General features: G+C 33.8%; 1 protein-coding gene across 10 annotated transcripts in view; it reads left to right on the top strand.

Moving 5' to 3' along the window:
* The window catches only part of DLG1 (discs large MAGUK scaffold protein 1), a 272,972-nt gene that overhangs the window by 213,214 nt on the left and 33,270 nt on the right, over positions 1-26,488 (top strand). For 5 of the 10 annotated variants that reach the window (XM_042955806.1, XM_042955805.1, XM_042955809.1 and 2 more), the window contains 4 exons: positions 8,491-8,605; positions 13,429-13,605; positions 16,347-16,416; positions 20,622-20,721. In XM_042955806.1, the coding sequence (XP_042811740.1) occupies positions 8,491-8,605; positions 13,429-13,605; positions 16,347-16,416; positions 20,622-20,721 (462 nt within the window). Of the gene's footprint in view, positions 1-8,490; positions 8,606-13,428; positions 13,606-16,346; positions 16,417-20,621; positions 20,722-21,410; positions 21,445-26,488 lie in introns of all 10 variants that reach the window. The other 5 variants (XM_042955808.1, XM_042955811.1, XM_042955813.1 and 2 more) reach the window with 2 other exon arrangements.

Raw genomic sequence — 26,488 nt, 5'->3', positions numbered from 1 at the left:
TTAAAAATAAGATAGCAGATTTAAAGTGAAATTGCCCAGAACAATCCCCCCTTACCAGAAAAAAAAAATTATGATAGCAAAACCAAAATCTAACAAAACTAGACCTTTAACAAAACTAGATGAAAAGGTATCCCATGAACCCCAAAATACAAGCAAGTATAAACAACTTCTCAAGAACTATGAGACCCTGTAATACCAACATCTGTACAAGGGGAAGCCGCACAAGAAGCCCAAGAGCTAATGAATACTAACTAGAAAATGCAGTGGCCAATATAAGAACAGCACCTGCAACTGTAAGGGGTTTTTGCACAATCTGCATGTTAAGCGCAGGGGATCTAGAGTAAGGTATGAAGGAGATGGAACAGTCTGTGCCCTCTGACACAACTAACCAGTGTTACCTCCATTTCAGTTCAAAGCCACAGAGCAAAGGAAAACTACTGAGAATAAAATCCAAATTGAGTAGGATAGGATAATAGGGCCAAAGGAAATAGAAGGTCCAGACAAGTAGGGGGAAAGTAAACCACCAGGAGATCTCACAGTGTAGGAGATCATGTCTTTGAACACTTGACAGAAACAACAAAAGAGGGAGCTCCAGAGCTGTGAAGATAGAAAAGCTATCCTGACCCAATAGTCTTATCTGAAGTTCAGGGAAACTAATTTCACATAAAAGTGAACAGGGGCACCTGGGTGGCTCAGTCAGTTAAGCATCCATCTTTGGTTCAGGTCATGATCTCACAGTCTGTGAATTCAAGCCCTGTGTCAGGCTCTGTGCTGACAGCTTGGAGCCTGGAGCCTGCTTCAGATTCTTTGTCTCCCTCTCTGTCTGCCCCTCTCCCGCTCATTTTCTCTCTCTATCTCTCTCAAAACATAAGCATTAAAAAATTTTTTAATGAACAACAGAAAAGGATCACTGTGGAATCCAATAGAAATCTATTTGGAAAATGAAAATAAGGATAAGAATAACATCTCCACAATGAAAGTATGCCAGAAAAACATGCCTATGAAATAAATGAAAAGTGTACCTTCATATTTCAAAACAAGTTAAAGAAAAAATATGGAATATAAGAAATAACATAAATGAATTGATAGAACTTAGAAAATTATAAATAAAGAAAAAAATTTTTTCAAAAGTTAAGTTTAACAAAGGAGCACGGTATTTCCTTAAAGCAAGTATGTAAAAAAGAGGACTTTTTCAAAAACCAAAAATAAGAGCTCTTTACCTTCCATATCCTGATCAACTTAGTTCTAAGGTGGTTATCTGTATTGCAGGGCTAGGGAGGTTGGAGACAGTTATGGTGACCCATTACGACTTAATTATGAAGAGGGGGCTTCCACATAAGGGAGTGTCCTGGTGTGAGGAATCAGAGTCTGAGCAGATTAAGGAGGGTAACACACGGTACTGGTGAGTCAAGGAAGTAGGTGGTAGTAGAGACAGAGGACTCCTTACATACAGAGAGATTGACCAAATGGATACATACATGCTAAGGTTAATGTTACCTATAATTTTCATTTTTAGAGTAGAATGTAATAAATATGGAAAGGGAGAAAACTAAAATGTAAACCCTATAAGATTAGGTTAGAATTGGAGAAATTGGTCTAAACATAAGGTTTTTAATTTATATAAACATAGTTATAAATATGTATCTGTTTTACATATGGATATTAAATTTATATACAATTCTCTAGCTGTATCCCCTGAGAGAGCCTGGGCCCAATAGCAGTGAGCACACCTAACACTTAGATCTTGGCCTCTAAATACTCTTCCCCACCACAATTACCAAGGCTGTTTGGATTAATGGCTGTTTCCAGGTGTGGGGAAGGGAAAGTACTAGATTTTTCTGTAATATTCTGTGCTAGATGAAGGAAACGTGTCAAAAGGACAGAAAATCCAGTTTGAAAGGGTTCCCACTGGCTAAATTGAGAACAATTTGAGCATCAAATTGATGATGATAATACCAGCTTATACTGCGCTGAATAAATTAGGAAATCACGAGTCAGGCTCTGCACTGAAAGCATGAAAAACCTACTTGGGAATCTCTCTCTGCCCCTCCCCCCACCGGGCACTCTGTCATGCACGCTCTTTCTCTCACAATAAATATTAAAAAAAAAAAAAAAAAAGAACATAACATCTTTCCCGTGATATTCCTGCCAGATTTACATAACTGGAACCTAATCATGTGGAAACATCAGACAAACCTAAATTGAGAGACGTTCTATAAAATAATTGACCTGTAATGTTCAATAGTATCAAGACTACAAAGTCGAGGGAAGAAAACTGAGAGACTGTTGTGACTGAAGGATACTAAAAAGATATGACAACTCATGATTTCAGTCTAGATCTTTGATCCCTTTGCTATAAAGGGCATTACTGGGGAAACTCAAGTAGGGTGTGAGCATTCGATGGTAGTAATGTATTAATTTTACTTTGATTTTGATGGTTTTGTTGTTGTATAGGAAAATATATTTAGGGGTACCTGGGTGGCTCAGTCAGTTAAGTGTCTGACTCTTGATTTCAACTCAGGTCATGATCCCAGGGTCATGGGATTGAGCCCCACATAGGACACACAATGCCCCACGTTGAGCATGGAGCCTGCTTAAGATTCTGCTCTCTCTCTGCCCCTCTCCTCCCTCACACTTTCTCTAGAATAAATATATATATGTGTGTGTGTGTATATGTGTATTTATATATTTGTAGTTTATTTACTTACTATTTATTTATAGAAAATATTCAACGGTGGTGCGACATCAAGGTAGCAAGTTACTCTCAAATGGTTCAGGAAAAACAGTTGGGGATTGCTTCAATCTTTGGAAAATATGTTAATAAAAAAAGAAACAAAGAATAAAAAAGGATTTGAGAATGACAGATAAAGTAGACAAAGAATATTCAGCATACATGTGGGAGTCTCATAGGAAAAAAACAAAACAATGCGTATAGAACATATTAAAAATACATAAACAAAACTTTTCTAAAATTAAAAAACTCAAAATATATATCAAAAAGACATTCTGTTTACCTAAGATTATAACTAGCACTGAGAAATATTCTCACAAAATTACTGGACTTAAAATTATTAAGATCAAAAGAAAAATACACACAGACACACCCTCCCCACCCCCAGCAAGCCCCTCAGCCTCTCTGCTCTCCCTTGCCTGGCTCCGTTCCCCTGTGACCCCTCCCACCCCCCACTCCTAGGACTGGTCTGACCTGTTCCATCTATTCAGAAAGACATTGAAACTGAAAACAAATTGAGAACAAACCAAAAAGTTGTATGGCAGTTTTAACTATCACTCATTTTTTTTTAATGTTTGTTTATTTTTGAGAGAGCATGACAGGGGGACAGAGGATCCAAAGCCACCTCTGCACTGATAAAAGTAAGCCCGTTATGGGGATTGAGTGAGTTTGTGAGTGAGTTGTGAGATCATGACCTGAGCTGAAGTTGGATGCTTAACCAACTGAGCCACCCAGGTGCCCCTCTATCACTCATTTTTAACTTCATAAATAAATGATAACAAAAACCTCAAAAAATAAAAGAAAAAGGGGCACCTGGGTGGCTCAGTCAGTTAAATGCCTGACTCTTGATTTTGGCTCAGGTCATGATCCCATGGTTTGTGGATTTGAACCCTGCTTTGGACTCCCTGCTGACAGAGAAACCTGCATGGGATTCTCTCCCTCTCTGCCCCTTCCCTGCTCCTGCACACACACTCCCTCTTTCTCTCTCAAAATAAATTAACTTAGGGGTGCCTGGGTGGCTCAGTCAGTTAAGCATCCGACTTTGGCTCAGGTCATGATCTCAAGGTTCATGAATTCAAGCCCCGCATCGGGCTCTGTGCTGACAGCTCAGAGCCTGGAGCCTGCTTTGGATTCTGTGTCTCCTTCTGTCTGTGTTCCTCCCCTACTTGTACTCTCTTCCTCTCTCTCTCAAAAATAAATAAAGATTAAAAAAACTTTTTTTGATTAAAAAAAATTAGAAAAGAAAAAGAAAAATTCACTTGAATTCCAGGCCAAAGGAAAAACATTGCTCTTTAAATGAAAGAAAATGAGGTAGTCATTAGAACTTCATTAGCAATGGTTTAAAGGAGACAGTGGAGTCAACATTTTCAAAGAATCAATGAAAGAAACTGAATCAAATAGACTTTCACATATAAAGGCTGCAGTCAAATGTATCAACAACAGATTGGTATTCTGATGATACTGTTCATATAAACACTCTGAGAAGAGAGAACAAAGTTCAGACACCCAAAATGATGGGAGAGATACTGACATAAAGACTGATGGTAGCAATTAATTGCAATTAGTTAAGATAGTTGTAAGGGGAGAGTGTATAATATGAAAAGACTGTATGCTCTGACAATTTGGATAAAGTATAATTATTAGAAAATGGGGAGTTTGAAGATGCTATGAAAATAGAATAAGCTTTGTGATCACTTTAAAGTTTTTAACTGGACATAAAAGGGTAATATTTCACTTTGGCTCTGAAGTGATTGCTCATGGTGGAGGGGGCAAAAGCTAAACAAAAGGTTATCATTAGAACAAAAGAATAAACCGTACTAATTTTATATTTATATATTTATTTTTGAAAGTATATAAAACTTATTCTTTGTTTTAGGAATTTCATATGTATTTTTAAATTTAGGAAGGCTTGTCCTTGGTGTGTGGGTGTGTATGACCAAATAAAATAGACTGCACAGAAGAAGTGTGTTCCTGTTACTGTTGCTTCATAACTACTCCAAAGCTTAGTGGATTGAAACAATAACCATTTTATGGATTCTGTAGATTAGGAATTCAGGCAGGATTTTGTCTGGATGGTCTTTGTAGCATAGCCTAAGGTCACTTAATGGGATTCAGCTGGTCGGTGAAGGTCCACAATAGCTTTACTCCCCTTGTCTTGTGCCTTGGTGATAGTGGCTGGAAGTTAGGGCTCAGAACACCATCACGTGACCTCTGCAGCATGGTTCTTTGAGGGTTGTCAGACTTCTTACATGGTATCTGACTTCCCCCAGACAAGCATCCCTAAAGAAACAGGGAAAAGTTTTGTGGCCTCTTCTAATTTAACTTTGAAAGTCACATAGAATCATTTCTACCATATTTGCTTGCTTGTGAGTAATAAGACCAGCCCAAATTCAAGGAGAGAGTGATTAGAGTCTGCCCACTTAATGGGGGAATGGCAAGGTCACAGTACAAGAACATGTGGGATACAGGCATGTATCCTTGGAAAATATACCCTGACACAACTATTCGCACAGAAGGCTTGCCTACATATAAATAAGGTATAGTATGAATAGAACGGAGATCAAACAAATTCAGTCATATCAAACATTACCTTAGTTCAAAGAAAACAATTTTCAGATTTGCTGATAAGGCAGAATGTAACTCTTTCCAGTATTTTGTTGTAACAAAGAGATGAAGGTTAAAAGCAAAAGAACTATATAGCTATTAAAAAAGAATGAGGGACATCTGTCCATGCTACTATACAGTGTTGTTGCTGTATCTTTTTAAAAGATAAATAAAATAAATTGGGCGCCTGGGTGATCAGTCATTAAGTGTCTGACTTCAGCTCAGGTGAGCTCGAGCCCTGCTTTTCTCTCTCTCTCTCTCAAAAATAAATAAATAAAATTAATTTATAAAAGTGGGCAATACATATATGTGTGTGAATATATATACATAATGTGTACATAATTATGTATTATATATATTAAAATACTCTAGAATAAGTATATGTAAACGTATTTACATATATATGTGTATCTGCTTCTATTTATTAAAAATGGAGGAATAAGCCTTTCTGTAAATGTTTATATATAATGTTTATATATAATGTTTATATATAAATGTTTATTATATTTATATCGGTCATTTATATATAATGACCATATATATAAATGTTTAATATAATTTAGGGTAGGAGAGAGGACAACCTAGACTTCTTTTTTAATATCCTTGTTTTACAAATATGACCTTGAAACTATTTTACCTACCTATTTAAAAAAATGAAACTCTTAAAAGCCACCCCTAAATGTCAAGATTGACAATAAAAAAGAACAAATGAACTTAAGTGTATAAGAAATGAGCCAACTGGATAGTTGGCAACATTAACACCTAAGGAGGAACTACTCCAAGTAATTTTAAAACAGCAATTAAACTATATATGTGTGTGTATATATATATATATATTTTCATATATATATGTTCATATATATATAGTTTAATTATATATATATATGAACATATATATATGAACATATATAACATATATATATATGAGGGACCATGCTTTAAGGTTAAAAGGAAGTAGGGAAAGTAGTTAACTGTTTTCAAAAACGATGTCGTGGTCTTAGTTGTTGGTGTCATTATTTCAAGGCTGTTGTAAATGTAATACTGGAAAAAATTAAAAAGTCCCCGTGTAATACTCTAATTCTGTTATTCGCAGTGTCGCGAGAACTAGGATTCGTCTTATGCAAGAAAGCACATACAGATAGAAGATAGAAGGCATTAATTACAAACTTAATGGTTTTAATTTTTAATTAGAAGAACCAGTATAGGGCTGCCTGATGGGCTCAAAGGAGCATGTGATTCTTGATCTTGGCATCATGAGTTTGAGCCTCACATTGAATGTATAAATTACTTAAATAAATAAAACTTTTAACAATAAGAGGAACCAGTATTTGTACCTCCATCCATCAGTCTATCTCTGTTTTCACTGTGCCTTTGCAAATAAAAGTTTGCCATGAGTTGTTTTTGTTTTTGTTTTTCTTTTCTTTAGAGTGAGAAAGGGAGAGGGACAGGGAGAGAGAGAGAGAATCTTAAGCAGGCTCCATGCCCAGCATGGATCCCACACAGGACTCAGTCCCACAGGGCTCTGGGGTCATGACCTGAGCCAAAATTAAGAGTTGGACACTTAACCAACTGAGTCACCCAGGCACCTCAATGCCATGAACTGTTAATTGTTGAATTGTACTGGACACATTATTACTGTCTACTAACATTTGTATTTTAAATTTTCTGTTATATTTTTATTTTTTTTTTAATTTTTTTTTTAACGTTTATTTATTTTTGAGACAGAGAGAGACAGAGCATGAACGGGGGAGGGTCAGAGAGAGGGAGACACAGAATCTGAAACAGGCTCCAGGCTCTGAGCTGTCAGCACAGAGCCCGACGTGGGGCTCGAACCCACGGACTGGGAGATCATGACCTGAGCCGAAGCCGGCCGCTTAACCGACTGAGCCACCCAGGCCCCCCTCTGTTATATTTTTAAAGGATAGTGAAAGGGGCGCCTGGGTGGCTCAGTCGGTTGAGCATCCGACCTCGGCTCAGGTCATGGTCTCACGGTTCGTGAGTTCAAGCCCCACATTGGGCTCTGTGCTGTCAGTGTGGAGCCCACTTCATATCCTCTGTCCTCCTAGCTCTCTGCCCCTCCCCCACTTGTGCTCTCTCTTTCTCTCTCTCTCAAAAATAAATATTTAAAAAAAGAACACTTTATTACTAGTTTGAACTATTAAATGTTTTTGAGTTTTTTGATGAACTGTTGCTTCAATTAATCTTAGTATCCATAAAACAAACATGGTGTCTATGGTAAAAAGAAGAATAACTCCACAATAATCATGTTTGCTCTTCCTCTGTCTTCTTAAACTATACAAACTCCCAAGCAAGATATTTGCTCTTGCTTTAAGACCATTTGTATTTGTTAGAAAATCTGAGGAGATCTACCCTAATTTCTATAAAATAGTTTGTTATAGAGAAAAAGGTATAAAGGTGTGTAAATGTGTAATGCAGTATATTTGAAAAGTGCTTATGGTTTTATTAATAGATTTAGTAGTTTTTACTATATGATATAGTTTAAAATAATTCATCGTCAAAATCACACTTGCTTTATATAAAAATGATCTTAAAATGTTTATTCAAATTGTTTTGTATCTTATTTTGGTATTTTGAGAATTTACAAATCATAAAATGAGTTGAAGTAAATTTAATGTACAGTTGTTAAGGCATATTTTTCCTGTATTATTGACTTTTGCCATATTATTGACTGTACACAAGTTCTGTGTTTCAGCACATAAAAGTAACTGATTTCCTCAAGGGGAAAAATCAGTAAACAAAGTGTCTAGTATAAATCATTATAGGATTCTTTTTTTAAGTACAAAAATCAGAATAAATTCTGAATTTTAATCTTTAAAATTTACAGTTAGACAGTAATGTGAGGTTGATACCACTATTTGATGCATGAAAGTTGTCTTTTAATTGATTAAATGTAATATGAACTTTAAAATAGCATATGAGAAAATTCTAATTCAGCCAGTTCTAATTTATGGTACATTTGGAAAATTGTTGGTTTTTTGAAATTTGCATTTTGTCCAAAAATCTTACACAGATTACTCTTTCAAGGTTCTAACCTCATATAATTATTATAAGCCAGCTAATGTATTTAATACTTTATATTCAAGTAACTTATTTTTTTAGAGTGTAAAGTATAAATTTATTTTTTTCCCCATCAGAATACAGTCGTTTTGAAGCCAAAATACATGACTTACGGGAGCAGATGATGAATAGTAGCATTAGTTCAGGATCAGGTTCTCTTCGAACTAGCCAGAAGCGATCCCTCTATGTCAGGTAAATTTTTTTACTTCTAATTATGGCAGTCCTTATTTATGCATGCATGCAGAGTCCTTCACATTTTTTACTATGACTTAGTTTTACTGTAGAAGAATATATTGCAAAGAATATATTGCCATCTGTCTGGCTCAGTTGGTGGAGCATATGACTCCTGATCTCAAGATTGTGAGTTCAATCCCCATGCTGGGTATAGAAATTACTTAAAAATAAAATATAAAAAAAAAGAAAAAATCTATTGTAAACCAAAGAAATGTTATTTTAGGATTGATTTCTTGACAGTCTGTCTTTCAAGAATTGGAATGTTACTATAATTGTATTAAAGTTGTACAACCCCTTGAATAATAATGGCATGATAAAGACAAAATAAATGTGGGAGAAAAAAATTTTTAAGTTATTTTCCTGAGTGACTGTATTGTAGCTTGGTATGTCATATCATCCAACACTTACTTATATTCTTTATAATAAACTGTTCTCTAACATTTAATTACTACAGTAATGTCCATAATAGCAAAGGGAGCATATGTAAATAATAGCTTAAAATGTGAGTAGCCTCAGTAGAGAACACAGATTCAGGAAATTTCTACATGTATTTTTTGAATTTAAACTGTTCTTTTTTATTTCATTGGCTAATAAGACTTACACAGATGACCTATTTGTATTCTGTATACTCTTTTTAGCAGAGCCTTTACTCAGCATTTTATTGAACTATTAGTTTAACTTTAGTTGATGACTACGGGTAATCTGTACCATTCTTCATTAATTTTGTTCATTTCTTCTGATCTTACTGAGGAACATTTCCTAGTATGTTTTATTTATTCTTCTGATGAGAGATGATGTATCTTACATAAAATAGACATGTATCCCATATGTGTTTGTGCATATGTATAAAAAAATCTATGCAAACAAGCATGTATTCTATACTTGTTTACATATGATATGACTTACTGTCTCAAATGTTATTCTGTGATACGTAAGAAAAGGAAACTGTTCTCACTTTCTTCACTTGTTCTTTTTCAGATTTTTCTCTTCTTCCACTAATTATTGTAATATTTATTAAATTTTATTTAGATTTATTATTTAATTTATTATTTCTATACATTATTTATTAAATTTTATTTATTAAATTATTCTGTCCCAAAGTGTTTTATGTGATACTGATATCTACAGAAAAAGGAAAAACAGATTTGTTTATACTCTCCTTTTTTCATTTTCTTCTTCTTGCCCATATTTTCTAATTTTAATATAATAAGGTGTTGCCTTTAATAGTGATTTATTAAAAACTTACAAAGGCATAAAAATCAAGACATTACATTTGTTTCAGGCACCTTTAATGAGTCATCTTTACTTTTTGTTATTTTTTAAAGAAGTACCTTATTTTTGCAAGTTATATACTATCAAAAGATGTAATGGGGGCTTCCAGGTGGCTCCATCAGTTAAATGTCCACCTTTGGCTCAGGTCATGATCTCGCAGCTCACACGTTTGAGCCCCAGGTTGGGCTCTGTACTGACAGCTCAGAGCCTGGAGCCTGGTTCAGATTCTGTGTCTTGCGTTCTCTCTCTGCCCCTACCCGACTCGTGCTCTGTCTCTCTCCTGTGAAAAATAAATAAACGTTGTAAAAAATAATAATAAAAAATATCTGTCACCTCCGAAAAATCCCTAATTTCATTCTCTGAAAACAGTCATCCTCCATTTTCTTAGCAAAGTCCCTTGTCTTTACCCCCAAATTTCTAAATAATGTGCATATACTGCTGTTTTCCAGTTTACCATTGTAGATAACTTTCTCTTTCATACCAAACTATTCTTCATCCTTTATCACTCAAACATAGTGTCATCACTGTTAATAAAATTAATAGCATTTAATCATGTGACTATTATAGTATCTGTCATTACTCAAGTAGTATATTATAACACCATCCTTCCTTTCTTCTGCAGCCCTTCATTTTTCCTAGGCATAATAATCATCTCATTTTTATTTGCTTAATTGTTCATGTACTTATTACTAAGTATCTTTCTTTATCTTACAATAGACTCTAGAGTTTTTCACTTAAAGAAACATGTGGTTGTACATATGATCTTACACTTCAGATTTTTTCTATCTTTCTGTTCCAGTCTGGACTAGTTACTTTATAGACTTGCTGTGTAGATCTCATATGAGACTTGCCTTTGCCACTGTCCTATTCCTTTTATTTTTTTAAGTTTATTTATTTATTTTGAAAGAGAGAAAGCATGAGTGGAGGAGGGAGGGAGGAAGGGGCGGGGGGGGGGGAGAGAGAGAGAGAATATGAATATGAATCTCAAGTAGGCTCTCTGCTGACAGCACAGAGCCCAGTACAGGGCTTGATCTCAGGAAACCATGAGATCATGGCCTGAGCCAGATCAGGAGTCAGATGCTTAACCAGCTGAGCCACCAGGTGCCCCTGTCCTATGCCTTTTAGCACTCTGCTATGTCAGAGTCTGTTTTTTTCAGTGCCACATTTTCTTTCTCAATTTACTTTCCTTTAATAAAGCACATTCTCCAATAAATTCTTGAAAAAAGAGTATATGGGGGACATTTTTTGAGTGTTAGCATGTCTGAAAATGACTTTACTTTGCCTTCTCCTTCATAGAGTATTTGGGGTATGGAGGAAGGTATGATATCCTATTTTATTTTCTAAAAGCCTCTTCTTATTTGGTCCTTTTTTTGTCGTCTTTTTATTTCATAGACCTAATATCTTCTCATTTTCTCTAATGTTCTTCTTGAATTCTGTGCATTCTCTGTATTTCTTTTTTTCTAGTTTGCCTCTTTTCTTGCTTTTCATATGTGAGATGATCTTTAAATATTTAGTGATCCTTATTTTCTATTCTTATGAATGGAGAATGAAGCTAGCTGGATTTAACTATAAAATACTTGGCTTTGTTCATTGCCCTTTCCCACCCGAGGTCATTGTTGGGGTCATTAAATATCTCTAGAAAAGAATCCTTAATCTCTTGCCTGCAGTATAAACAAGGCTGCTAGAATTCCCATTTTCAGTGTGCAGATTACTTTTTATCTGTCTTTAGCCCAGCACCACGTTCCCCATCAAGTTCCAGAGTACAGAACTTACCAAATTCAATTTCTTTAGAAACTAAACCTCTTGTCTTCTGGGTCTGGGAACAAGAGAAGGGATCTAGAGGTTCTAAGTGCTATATGAAGTGTTTTCACCAGTTCTTTTGTTTTCACTGCTGTAACTTACCTCTGCCTACCTGAATTCTGTACACTTCTACTTCCTGAGCATTTCTAGGATCTGGTGGAGTAAACCTTATTTCAGTAGCCCTCTGTTCAGACACCCCATTTAAGCTTCCTCCAATCTGCAATAATGAATAGGTCTACCTAAGATCCAGCAGTAGCACTACTAGGTATTTGCCTCAAGAATACAAAAATATTAATTCAGAGGGATAAATGTCCCCCCACCCATCTTTATAGCAGCCTTATCTGCAATAGCCAAATTAGGGAAACAGCCCAAGTGTCCATTGACTGAAGAATAGATAATGAAGTTGTGGTGTACACACACACACACACACACACACACACACACACACACACAATGGACTATTACTCAGCCATAAAAAATGAATGAAATCTTGCCTTTTGCAACAGCATGGATGGAGCTAGAAAGTATTATTCTAAGTGAAATAAGTCAGAAAAAGACAAATGCCATATGATTTCACTCATATGTGGAATTCACAAAATAAAACAAATGAACATAGTGGGGAGAAAAGAGGGAGAGAGACAAACAAAGAAACAAACTCTTAACTATATAGAACAAACTAATGGTTACCAGAAGGGAAGGGTGTGAGAAGATGGGTTAAATAGGTGATGAGGATTAAAGAGTGCACTTGTGATGAGCACCAGGTGATGTGTGGAAGTATTGAATGAGTATATTATACACCCAAAATTAATATTACATTGTTTATTAACTAACTGGAATTTAAATAAAATTTTTTTTAAAAAAGAGAGATAGGTTTAAAAAATTGGGTAACACAGAAAGGAATATGATTTGTATCCTAATTTCCAGTTGCCAAATTAGAACTAAAGAATAAATAAATTGTATTATAAATGTAATTGCTGGGATTCTTTCCTTTACTTTTGAGAGAACTACTTTGGATGAGAATTTAAGTATTGTATATTAATAGAACACAGTATTTTTATCAAATTTTAAAAGATTCTTAACATTTTGCAATTACTATATTAATACAGTATTTTTTCCAAAATATTTAGCAGCTGTTAAAGTCCTGTATAGTTAGTTTTCATCATTGTTATTGACTCAGAAAATCCTGTTACTCTAGTTCTGTGAACAAATAGAAGGAATAATTAACTGACACAATAGTCACTCTGTTAATCTAGTCTTACACTCTGCAACTAATGAATCAAATCTTTCAGGGAGTTTGTTTTCCCAAGTATGTGTAGCCAAAATAAAGAGAAGAGTTATCTCTTAATATTTACTTTTTGCTTATTAATTTAGAGCAACTCTCTAGGTTTGTCTTCATTTTAGAATTCAATATGGGTTGCCAGTGGATTACACTAAAAGCATTTTTTTTTTTAATTTCTCATCCAATATTGAAAGAAATAAGGTGGTGCCTAATTTTAGAAAACTGTTAGCATAAGTCACTTTTACTGTTTCTTTTTTTGTCTGTCCTTCCGTATGTAGTGCAAATTTGAGCTTGGCATTATTTTGCCCACCATGGTATCTTGTTTAATTATTTACCTGGATTATATACACTTTCAGAATCCTGTGTTCATTTAATATTGGAATGAGCATCATGACAAATAATCATAGACTTTTTTTCCTTCTTAATCTAGAGCGCTTTTTGATTATGACAAGACTAAAGACAGTGGCCTTCCCAGTCAGGGCTTGAACTTCAAATTTGGAGATATCCTCCATGTTATTAATGCTTCTGATGATGAGTGGTGGCAAGCCAGGCAGGTTACACCAGATGGAGAGAGTGATGAAGTTGGAGTAATTCCCAGTAAACGCAGGTAAATATAAGTCTGGTACAGTCTTACCACTTGAAAGTAGGGCAACATAAATAATTGTTGATTTTTAAAATCCTTTTACCAAGATGGTGATGCTTGGTTTTCCATATTGTGTTTCACAATCATTTGATTTTGTTCACCTTATGTTGTAACCAGTGACGTAATTAAAGAATATGATGCCCCCAAAGGTTTTTAAATAACTTTGCCATGTATCTATACCATTGGAGGGAGAGAGATTTAAAAGCCTTTGTAGTTTTCTCATGTAGGTGGTGATGGAATCTTAAACTTTACATTTTTGATTATATGAATTGCCTCCTTTAGACTTAAAAAATGGAAGTGTAAATAAATGTGAAATGTTTAGAACTATCTTGTTACTTGCTTCACGTCTTTTTTCTTGATTAATTTAGAAGTATTGGTACATTCACTGGTCTTTCCTCTTTGCTTTTAACCACTTATTATCGTGATTGATACTTACTGTCTACTGGAAAAGTAGTCAAGTATAGACATAGATAGGATGATCCCAGTATAGAGAATCCTCTCTAAGGTCTACGAAATGCTGCTGAATGCCCCTACTTTTGTGAGAAATGGTATTAAAATGTCAGTTCGTAATTCCCCCGAAATAGCTTTTTTGTGAGATCTGATTTGTACAAATCATTGCCTAAAAGCCTCTTTAAGTTTTAAGATAGCCAGCCAAAATTGGTAAAGAGACATTAGTGTTTAGTGTAGCTAGTTAATTCACTTCAGGTCAAGCTTATGATGGAATACACTTGTTCTGTTCTAATGAGTTGGATTTATACTTATTTTGTTAAGAGCCTCTGTAATTGATAAGTATGCCAAATCATGTACCTATTTATAAACCTCTACCTGTATATATTTGTATAACTGCTTGTAGAAGTTGAAGAGTAGGAATATTAAAATATTACCTAGATTTGTATTTGTGGTTTGGGGATTTATGACTGTTCTATGCTAGATCCATATATTTAGCAAGCTCCAGCTATTTGGCTAGATCTTATAAAGAGGCAACTCCTCTTTTAGCAATGCAGCCCTCAGCATAACTTTTCTCCTAGAATAGAACATAGTCTGCTTTAAATTCAGAAATGCTTCCTCTGTGCCTTGTTGAGTCAGTAAAAATCTCACATCTTAAATATCAAAGTCAGAGTTCCTAAAAATTGTCTTATCCTTTGGTACCTCATATCTCTCATAGGCTTTATGTGTGCCTGCAACTAATAAGAAAACACTGGCTTTGATGGAAAGAGATTCTTTTTATTTTGTACAAAAATTCTATGAAGTTGAATTTTGTGGGATTTTTTTGTTTTTTTATGTTTATTCATTTATTTATATAATTTTTCTTCCATAAGCTATAGTATGAAACCACAACTAATTATGCCGTTTTGTTCTTGAATGTATTCAAAACTTCTGTTTTCTTAAAACAGAACTATCCCTTTCTTAGACCTCTACTTCTAATAATAGCACAAGGAATTGTAGTTACTACAGTTCTTAGTTTTCTTTCAGGAATAGTATTTACAGTTAAGTACAATTTAAATCAATCAACTATTTAGTGAACAAGATAATGATGCGAAAACAAAGCCATTTTGAGTTGTAAACGTTTACTCACCAAATGTTAGTTTTGCAGTGCCCTCAGTAAGTACCTAGGCAGAATTATAAATTAGTTAATCATCTCATGGACTCTCTAATCATGTCACGGACTGTTCTAGCACAATAAAAACAAGTTTCAAATCCTTGACTACTAAGGTTCTTCTGTATCCACGATAAAACTATATAGCTAGATAATGAAGGAAATACAGTTATTCTCAACCTGTTGTGGTAAGTTTTTCTGCTATATACTAACGTAATATCTATGTTGAAATTGAGGATTTATAAAAGCTTAATTTACAGGAAATTTTGCGAGGTTCATATTGGTATTACAATCTACATGAAACATTTGTTTTGATGTAGTTTTGTTGGCTTGCTTATTTTGAATACTTGGCACTTTAACAAGTTTCAAAATTCATAAGATAGAAAAGCTGTACAGGCTTCCTTATCTTAAGCTTGTTCCCTTGGCACCAATTTCACCTGTAGAGGGATAACTAAGGATAACTAAGATTACCAAGTCTTTGTATCTCCTTCCAAAGATACTTTAAAGTTTTTGTATACTGTAATTGGTTTCTTTCTGTATTTACACAAGTATATCACTGGAGCTAAATTTAATTTTTGTATTTCCCATTTTTTTATAAAAATGTCAGAGCTACAGAAAAGTAAGTAACAAGAGGAAGAATAGTACAAGAAACAATAGTACAAGAAATCCACATATCCTTCACCTACTTTTACCAGTTGTTAACATTTTGCCTTATTTGTTCACTCTCTTATGCTTAATTTTTGGCATATGTGTATGCCCCATGCTAAGCTAATATTTAAACAATAACAAAAAAAAACCAAAATCTGGCAAATTGCTTAATTCAGAAGTGGTTCCTCATAATAATTTTAATATAATTATGGAATTGAGTACATTTATAAGTACACATGTACTGTATTTTGACACTTCACAAGTGGTTTTGTTTCATAATAAAATGAGCCCTATATTTCATTTTAGAAATTATAATTAATTTTGGGATGCAAACCTAGATGACTTCTGAAGACTTTAGAATATAAAAGTGCCCTATATTAAAGTATCAGTTTTAATGATTTCTAGTTAGGCCCTTAGATATTTCAGTATACTTTAAAAATAGCATTCTATACTTTGACAGAGTTGAGAAGAAAGAACGAGCCCGGTTAAAAACAGTGAAATTTAATTCTAAAACAAGAGGAGATAAAGGGGTGAGTATATGAAATTTCATATTTCTAGATATTAGTAATTGAGGATAGTAGGTTTTTTCTTAATTCTTGCTGGAAATACATGATTAAAATTAGAAGGATTTTGCTGTAAGAGTTAGCCATCAACAGGTGTTGTTATGGTGCTTTCGCATAGTAGATACTGAAGTAATTTAAGTATTACTGAAGTAATTTAATTTATTAAATTAAAGCAGTCATTTTACAGACGTTTTTCAATTAAGTTATTTATTTTGAGAGAGAGAGAGCACGCGTGAGAAGGGGGAGGGGCAGAGAGGGACAGAGAGAGAGAAAGAATCCCAGGCAGGCTCTGCACCATCAGCACAGAGGCCAGTGCGGGCCTCAAACTCACGAACTGTGAGATCATGACCTGAGCCAAAATTAAGAGTGGGACTAAGTCATCCAGGGACCCCTCATTTCATATATTCTTAATATACTTTGGTGAGGTTATTTATACAAGTGAAATAAATTCAGCCTTCATTCAGATGTCCAGTTAGAAACTTGTATCATCAGTATTAATCATGCAGCTAATTTAATAATACATGTTCTGAGATAATATGGCCCAAAATATTAACTAGGTCATAATGTAAGTTTACAGGTTTTTGTAAGTTAATTTGTGGAAATTTTTTATTGCCCTTCTTTGTGCCTAATATAATTTATTAAGGAAAACCCATGCTTTAAATATTTGAATCAATATGAATTTTTATTTTGAGGAAATAAAGAGACAGTCAAGAGAGGGAATTATAGATGGTCAAGAAATACTTGTAAACTCTTTCATATATAATTTTAAATGTGTTTTTGTTTTCATTGTTAAATTCTGCTTAAATATAATGGATGCCCATAGATGAAGGAGCTATTATAGGCTTTGTCCTGTACTATGTATGTAATTACTACAACAGAATATTGTAGCAATAAGCCTAAAGAAATAAGCTGAACATATATGTTGTCTTGAAATACTATTCATAGGAATGTTTTATGTTTGGGTTTTTTTCTTTTTTGATCTAACACAAGTTTTATCATCTTTTGATCATATCTCAAATGAATGTGGGAAGTTAACTCAACAAATTTTAATTAACCCTGTCATTTGTGCTTCTCTGATAAAACTAAGCACATAAACTTAAAGCCTTTAAGATAAATATCCTTGATCAAAGAAGTTAAATCTAAGTAAATTATATAATTTATTCAGTTATTTTAGAAATGATAAATTAGTTTAAAATTGTAGCTTTCAGAAAATAAAAAATTACATAGTGTGATCTGAAGCAATATGTAAAATAGAAATTTGGGAGAAGAAAAAAATCCCAAGTAAATGCTCAGGATTTGCTTTTTGTGCTTATTTTATATGTGTCTTTAAAAATAACTTAGTAAAATACACTGTCAATGTATTGAAAAAGAGGTTGCATGTTGTAACTTTTCTTTCATACTGTAAGAAGTTAACTGAATTAACGACATATTTAAATCTTAGTCTTGTTTGTTGACTGTAACCAACTTTATACACAGTCACTGTGTTCTAACACAGCACCAAAAGTATGCATGATACTGAGTGGGGTAAAAATACGCTTGCCATTGATACAGAACTGCATTCCTTTCCGTAATACCATTTCCCATTCTAAGTTCTTTTCCTTTCCTTAAATGGTGGTTTATGGACTTATTTCCACTACAGACTTATAACATTTCAGTTTCTCATTAACATTTTTAACATTCATTTAGCTATTTTGGCAATACCACATATAGAAATTATGTATTTAATATATATATCATGAATTTGTGATATTTTATCAGTTCTTATATTTATTACACTCTGTCTTTCCTGCAGTGTAGCATAAATAACAATAAGTAATTAAACAGTATTTTGTATTGAAAATGTAGACAAACTGGAGGTAGTATGTTTCTTCAGTTTTATGTTTTCCCTACACATATTTGTCTTCTTTGCTTTGTGCTATTTTCACTTTTAATAAATTCTTCACCTGGAGGATGTTAAGTGTAATACAATTAATTCTTTTCTTAACTAACAGCATTTCTTTCTGTTCTCTATTATGATATCTTTATGATATCTCATTTTGGCTAACTGCAAAGATACCAAAAATCAAAACATTTTAAACTTCATGTTTCTTTTGGTTGTTTGCTGTGAAACTGACTCTGACCACTATATATGCAGGAAGAGGGACAAATGAATACCTTTTATTAAAAACATATCAGTTTTATGAGATACCATAAAAATTATTACTAGATTCAATGATTGTCATGAACAAAAAGATTTAGTCCTTCCCTAAATTAGATTACCATGAATTTTTCTCTATTGAAACATAATTTTTCTTCTATTTTTCTTTTCTTAAAATTTGGATTCAAGAAAATATTTTTATTTAAATAATGCTACTTGACAGTTTATAAAATAAAAGTCCTTATTTCTTGACAGAATTGCTCTCATCAACTTAATTTTTAAATTCTGCTTAGAGTTATCAGAGCCTTCGATTTTTAGGATTGAAATTAAGACAGTCTGTTGAACTAATGAACTATGAGTTTATTAATCTTGAATTATTGATATGAAAAGGTAAAAATGAAAGTTTAATATTTCCATTAAGATTTCTAACAAAATAAATTCTTTCAAGCAACAGAATTTGCGCAATAATTACTTTAATCTACCTCAGCATCTTAATCACCTAGCATCACATGCTTAAAAAATACAGGCATGCTAAAACATACTGCCTGGTGTGGATATACTTCAAAATAATGATAGCATTTTTAAGACATGGATTGAATCAAGAAAAGTCAGAACAAGATTTCCATCCTTTATATCATTCCTGCTTCAAAAAAGTAGCAATGGTTCCTAGTGTCATTGGTAGGTGAGGCCATGTCCTTCAAGACGTGGATGTCTGTGACAGAAATTACAAAAGAATTATTCCTCTTTAATAGCATCATCTTTATGCTACATGGCTTTAAATCTGAAGGCACAAATGGGGACACTGAAGAAGGGAAAAAAACCTATTTCCAACATCTGTGCAATAAGGGACATCAAATCAACTGTGCAACTCTTCCATTGTAGTTCTGTATAAACTATTAGAATCTTTTTTTTTTAACTATTAGAATCTTCTTTTTTTAATGTTTATTTTTGAAAGAAAGAGGGAGCATGAGTTGGGGAGGGACAGACAGACGGTTGGTGGGGGGGCGGCGGCACAGAGGATCTAAAGCAGGCTCTGCACTGAAAGCAGAGAACCTGATGCGGGGCTCTAACTGTGAGATCATGACCTGAGCCAAAATTGGATGCTTAATGAATTGAGCCACCCAGGTTCCCCAAAACTATTAGAATCTTAATTGCCTTTTTGGCTTTTATATAGGCACCAAGCTTTTTATCCTCTATTCAGGATATGGTGCCAATTAATTAAATATGGTTCTAGTTTATTTATATATACTTTTAAAAATAGATAAATATAGTAGAGCTTAAAGACAAATAAATCAGTTATGATGGCATTCAAGTTGACCAGGAGAGTTCTGACTCTTCTTTTTTGGTTAGATAGCATCAGTAAATCTTTTGCTGCATTCTGTGTGGTTGACGGACCCCTCTTAGTTTTCTTCTCATTTCTGAATCATACCATAAACACTCAGTTATCTCCTTTTCTCTTCCAAAAAAAAAGATTAATTGTTTTTAAGTATTCAGCACTAGCAACCTTATCACTAGTTTTGGTTCTTTTTTTAATAGTGACTTTTTGTTAGTTCATTGGAGCCACAAAAAGGGGGAGGGGGAAAATATGCTCAAACCAAAGGGAAAGGAAGATTACTACTGCATAAAAAATATTTGAATAGCTAGAGTAACAATCTAAAATTACTTTTGCTATAGAGCACCTCATGCCTGGAAATCTAGAAAAATATGGATTGATAAGAACATATGTTAATTTGGGTCATACTGTAGTAGTAACTAATCTGAATTACTCTTCCTTTTTTTATCAAGTAGCACTTATTCAGTATTTTTAGGTATTGAATTACACTGTAAATTTTTCAGTATTTTCAGTTGTGAAACATTAGAATTAGAGGAGTTAATACAAAATTAAAAATTCACTTTATTTGTGATTAAAGTAAAATTCATATACAAACTGCACACTGTGGTCACAAGAGTCAGCTTCCACAGAGCTGCTAGGCTGGGCCTTTGTACACACAGATAGTAGACATCCCTTTGTTTTGCCCCTCCTTCTCTTCTTCAGCAGTCATTCAATGACAAGCGTAAAAAGAACCTCTTTTCCCGAAAATTCCCCTTCTACAAGAACAAGGACCAGAGTGAGCAGGAAACAAGTGATGCTGACCGTAAGTATGTGGATCCAGTGGTCAACTGAAAATAAATGTAGAGGGACCTACTGCCCTGCAGTTGGTTGTTACCATGGAGACAGTTTCAAGAGCTGCAACAGGTTACTAATTGTCTTAACCAGGGGCAATCTTAACAGACATAAATTAACTTCTATACCAATCTTAACTTTTTCTGGTACCTTAGGAATTCATAATTTAAAGTAAATATTTTTTTTAAGTTACATGTTTACAATAGAATCATTTGATGTAAGGGTTCTTGGAAGAAACAGTATACTTTAAAGAATATTTTAGAGAAAAACTATGGATACCCGAGAATCTACTTACTGATTTCTAGGTATAACATTGACAGTCTTTGGTAATAGATCTTCTGGAATCGTTCCATTTTATCCTACATCTTCATTATATGTAGACAATCTGAATTTTACTTTTAAAATATCAAGAAATGATTTCAAATTTTGCTTCTCTACCCTAATCAGCCTCTAAGCTACAACTTCCATTCCTTTAGTAGGTTACATTCAGCTGCTAGCTTATTTCAAACTTTCAGAAATCTACAAAAATGCTCTAAAATATGTGCACCTGTAATGGTCTTGGAACTGTCTCTTATTGTAGCACCAATTTTATGCATTACTGACAACTATTTTCTTTGATTATCTTTTTATTGCTTGCTCTCTGGGAACTACTCTCTACAGGAGATCCCTGACGACATGGGATCAAAAGGCCTGAGTAAGTGATCAAAATACTCCCAAGTTAATTTTTAACCTCCATCTACAGATCTACCTTTTTCAGATACATTTTGAGATTCATGGTAGTGCCTTTCTGGTATGAGGAGGTATATGATTTAGATTGCTTTTAGACTTTTCATGTTAATGTGCTTGGGATTTTTACTTCTATAATACATACTTTTTGTTTTTCTAATGCTCCATTTTTCATATGTCATTTGAAAAACTGCTCATAACTACATTTTCCTTTTGTAATTTTCACAGTGATTACTTCTGCTAGGTTCTTTTTTTTTAATAAAAGACTTTTAAGCTTTTGAAAAGAATACTACCTGCCCTCATTAGAATGTAGAAAATAATCTTCCTTGCAGTTTTATATCCCCCTGGTTTTTCTGATAAAACAAGTTAAAATCACTTTGTTTCTGTGTTAGAAGAGCATTGCTATAATGTGAGACTATAAAATACAATGGATCTTTATAGAGAAGAATGTGGACCTCAAGTTGAAGTAGCAGTCTATGGGGGGGGGGGGGGCAGGAGCTTACAACTGTGTTTTTGGTTTTTTTTTTTTAATGTTTATTTACTTTTGAGAGAGAGAGAGAGATAGAGCATGAGCAGGGGAGGAGCAGAGGGAGAGAGGGAGACACAGAATCTGAAGCAGGCTCCAGGCTCTGAGCTGTCAGCACAGAGCCTGATGTGGGGCTCGAACTCACGAACCGTGAGATCATGACCCAAGCTGAAGTCAGATGCTTAACTGACTGAGCCACCCAGGTGCCCCACATCTGTTTTTAAAGGAGATTGTAAATTATGAAAAGAATTACAAGAAATATTATCCTTTATTTTTCCTTTAACCAAGACGTCGGTGTTTTTGGTTTTTGTTGTGTTGTTCTTATTTAATTTTCTAACTAGTATTTAATTTTCATATAAAACTTAGTAGAGAGTCTGATATATAGGAGTCATTCAGTAAATATCGGAGCCAATGGATGAAACAAGGCATTTTTTAGCAAACAAAATTTTAAATTTAGGTGTTCTCAAATTGATTAAATATGAACGTTTACCAAATATTACTAAGTTATTTTAGGTGACAGTGACTCATAGAGGTAATATTTTGAGCTAAAGTTTCCTAGATAGTTCTTTCAATTTGGATTATTAAGCATTTTGAAGACTTATTTCTTTGTAACTCATTGTTCATTAAGGATATAACCAACATCTTTTAACTTTCTAAGATCTACATTAATAAACATTATATTTCGTAGAAGGTTTTTTCCCTGATTTATGCTAACTTTATACTGCAATCTTAATCTGAAGTGAAAGTACTCAACTTTTATTTCAACCTTAACGATTAAAGGTTTGTATTAGATTGAAGGCAGTATGCTTTATGTGTAATTATTTCTATACAGACACAGTATGTTATTTTTGCATGTGCCTTTGTAGGATTTGTCAAGAGCCACAAATTTACTATCGCTAGTGGCACCCTTTTTAAATCTTTTACCTTTGGAGAATATAATCAGTAAAAATCTTTAAAACTGGAAAGTATTTCCATAGATTGTTAATGCTATAGAATTTGAGAATGATATATTTTAGAGATGGTATGAATCAGCATAAGGATCCACAGATTTTTTAATATCTGTTGAATCATCAGAGACCTATGGAAAACTCCTTGAAAAGGAACTAAATGAAGAATTTGTTTCCCATATTGAAACTGTTATGATGGATGATAATTACACCTTCACCACATCTTATTTCCATCTCTCATTTTGATGTTTGGGACTTGAGAAGAGAAATAAATGAAAAACAGTAACTGATTATGAGACAATGTCATTTCTAAAAGGGTTTAATTTTCCGGATGGCAACTTAAGATTCCCTTGAATAATAGGTTTTGTGCTTCATTTCACAGAAACTAAAATAATTTATTCATCTGGTAACTTGATGAGCAAATCTAGAAGATTTTATTTGGAAAAAACTGAGGGAGACAGGAAAATACGAGTAAAATTCTAAACCTCAATATGATGGCAGTTACCACATGAAATAGATGACTAGCAGTTAACAAGGTCCCCATTATTACACAACAGAAAATTCTGGGAAAAGCGTGGTTAGGGACGTTATTTGTAGCCTCAGTAATCTGTATTCTAAAGTTCCAAATACAGGAAATAAACTTAAGCAAAATCCTGTGAGGTTTTAGTATGAAGAAATAAATGTGACCTCTATAGGTATTCAGGACTTGTTGGAATAGGACTCATGAAGGGACTGAGAACAAAAAGCATAAATTATTTCAGAGAAACAAACCCATTGAAGAAATGTGGAATAACACTGAATATCAAGAAAGATGTACATCTACATGTAATTTTACATAACCTGTGAAAAATAATGTATTTAATTGAAGAAGAAAAAGAAAAAAGTGATAACCTAGAATACTTTTCATAGACATGAACTTCAAATGATTTTACAAAGAAGACAATCAAATTATTGATTTGCCCTGTTGAGAGTACAGGAAACATTGAGAGAATTTACCTTTCTAATCCTAATTTTGACTAACAGAACTAAGTAGAATATGATGGAAGTCTGAGAGAATGCAAGTAAATCATCATAGCTTGTGAAAAGCTAGAAATAGAAATGTGTGCAGCTTGTATGCTTTAAGAAGGCAACTTTGGAAAAGGTCAGAAAGAAAAAAGTAAGATTCCTTTAACAGATACTAAAAGGAAATAAGTTCAGCAGGGGCTGTATAAGGTGCTCAGAAGTGAAATCATGATGCAGTTTCAGACAAGGTTTGTACCTTTTAAATGAAGGTCAATTTTTATAGCTTTCCATTTTGTAGAACGCCTCAAAAACTCAGGCACATAGGAAAGAGATACGTAATGGGAAGCCTTTCTTCTCATCTCAAAGACTCATTTCAGCAAAGTTGTGCAGAGCTCTTAGATGCCAAAACCAGAATTACTTTTATTTGTGTAAAGAATAAGTGTAAGAATGGGAGTATTGCTTGAGATGGATGATGTGTAGTAGTTAGAGCAAAGAGAAAAGACATATATGATACATTCTCGGGAAGAGATGTCTGATTAGAAAGGTGAGACTGGATTTAGAGAGATTTGAAATGGCTGTGGTCATCAAACATCAAAATCAAAATTAAAACTTGAAGAAGAATATATTTATACCATGTATGGCAAAGGGATATCTTTGCACTACACATTTCTGACAGATCACTAAGAAATAGATTCTCTCTTCATTAGGTAACTAAACAAGGGATGTGAGAAGAATGCTAAAACAATAACAAGTGAAATAAGCATCCAAAATGACAGTTTTTACCCATCTTCTTGACAGACATTTCTTTTAAAGAAAAACCCAGTGGTAGAGTTCCGGGGAATGAGTACATTCAATATGTTATAATTATGTGTATTTGAAAAAGCATATCTTTTGACCTACTAATTCCTCTTCAAGGAATTTATCCTAAAGATGTAATCAGAGATGGTAATAAAGGTTTATACATCAGGATCTTTATTTTAATTTTATTCAGAAACTACAGTCAAAAAATTTTTGAAACCATCCTAAAATGTCTTACATTTGGGAAGTGGTTAATGAAGTATGATTGTCTATACTTTGTAATATTGTATAGCCATTGAAAATCATATTAAAACATATGACATGGGGAAATGTTCATAATGTGAATGAAAAAAGTAAAATGTGAAACTACATATATCATCTCAGGTTTTTTTTAATGTTTATGTATTTTTGAGAGAAAGAGATCGCAAGCAAGGAAGGGATGGGGGGGGCGGGGCGGACAGAGGATCCAAAGTAAGCTTCGTGCTGACAGCAGAGATCCCAATGCAGGGCTCAGACTCACTAACCATGAGATCATAACCTGAACTGAAGTCATACACTTAACCAACTGAGCCACTGGGGCACCCCTATTGTCTCAAATTTGTAAATAAACATATATTTAGGGCTATTTGGAATAGTGTTGCTTTGAACAATATTGTAGATGTCTGTTGGTCAACACATATATATCTTTCTGATGGGGAAATACCTGGGAAAGGAATTGGTAGGTCATAGATACATACATCTGTTCAGCTTTGGTAGGTACTGCAAGTAGTTTTCCATAGTGGCTGTACCAATTTTGCCACCCCCAGTAGTGTATGAGTTCTAGTTGCTACATATCTTCTGTGTGTTTGGCATATCTTTTTTTTTTCATTTTAGCCATTCTGATGTATGGTAGGGATATCCATTGTGGCTTATTTTGCATTTCCTTGATAAGTAATAAACTTGGACACCTTTTCATATGTTTATTGGATATTTGAGTACCTTTTTGTGATGAAGTTCCTTTAAAAATACAATTTTTAGGGGCACCTGGGTGGCTCAGTCAGTTAAGCATCTGATTCAGCTCAGGTCATAAACTTGCGGCTTGTGCGTCGGGCTCTGTGCTGACAACTCAGAGCCCAGAGCCTGCTTCAGATTCTTTGTCTACCTCTCTTTCTGTTCCTCCCCTACTTGCACTCTGTCTCTCTCTGTCTCTCTGTCTCTCTCTCTCTCAAAAATAAATAAAGACTAAAAAAAAAAAAAAAAATATATATATATATATATATATATATATATATATATATATATATATGCTAGTTTTAGTTATCAGGAAGAAAGCATTTTACCTTTCTAATAAATTCTCAAGCAGTGATGATGGTGCTATTCCACGAGCCATGCTTTGAACAGCAAGATTTTATTGTAGAGTTACATAAAAGGATACTTGAAAGAACTTGAAGAATTTCATTGCCTAACGACTATTGGTAATCTTAGAGAATTTGAGATGAGTAGGAGAATTCCCCAGAAAAGACAGAAAATAGATACGTAGTAACTTTAACTTTTTGCTATATAACATGTCAAATATATTCAATAATAGAAGAATAGTAAAATTAACCCTGTAAGTATTCATTTACCCAACTTCTATAATTGTCAGACTCATGTTTAATTTTGTTTCTTCTTTACTCCTACTTACTATCTTTCACTCACTCCATTGCAGTAACTAATGTTTCTTTCTTTTACGTATTAGAGATTGTAGAGTGTAATACCAA

The sequence above is a fragment of the Panthera leo genome, chromosome C2, assembly GCF_018350215.1.
Source record: "Panthera leo isolate Ple1 chromosome C2, P.leo_Ple1_pat1.1, whole genome shotgun sequence".
Classification (NCBI taxonomy): Eukaryota; Metazoa; Chordata; class Mammalia; order Carnivora; family Felidae; genus Panthera; species Panthera leo.
Note: the sequence above shows the minus strand (reverse complement) of the source record. Positions and strands in the feature narration are given on the sequence as shown.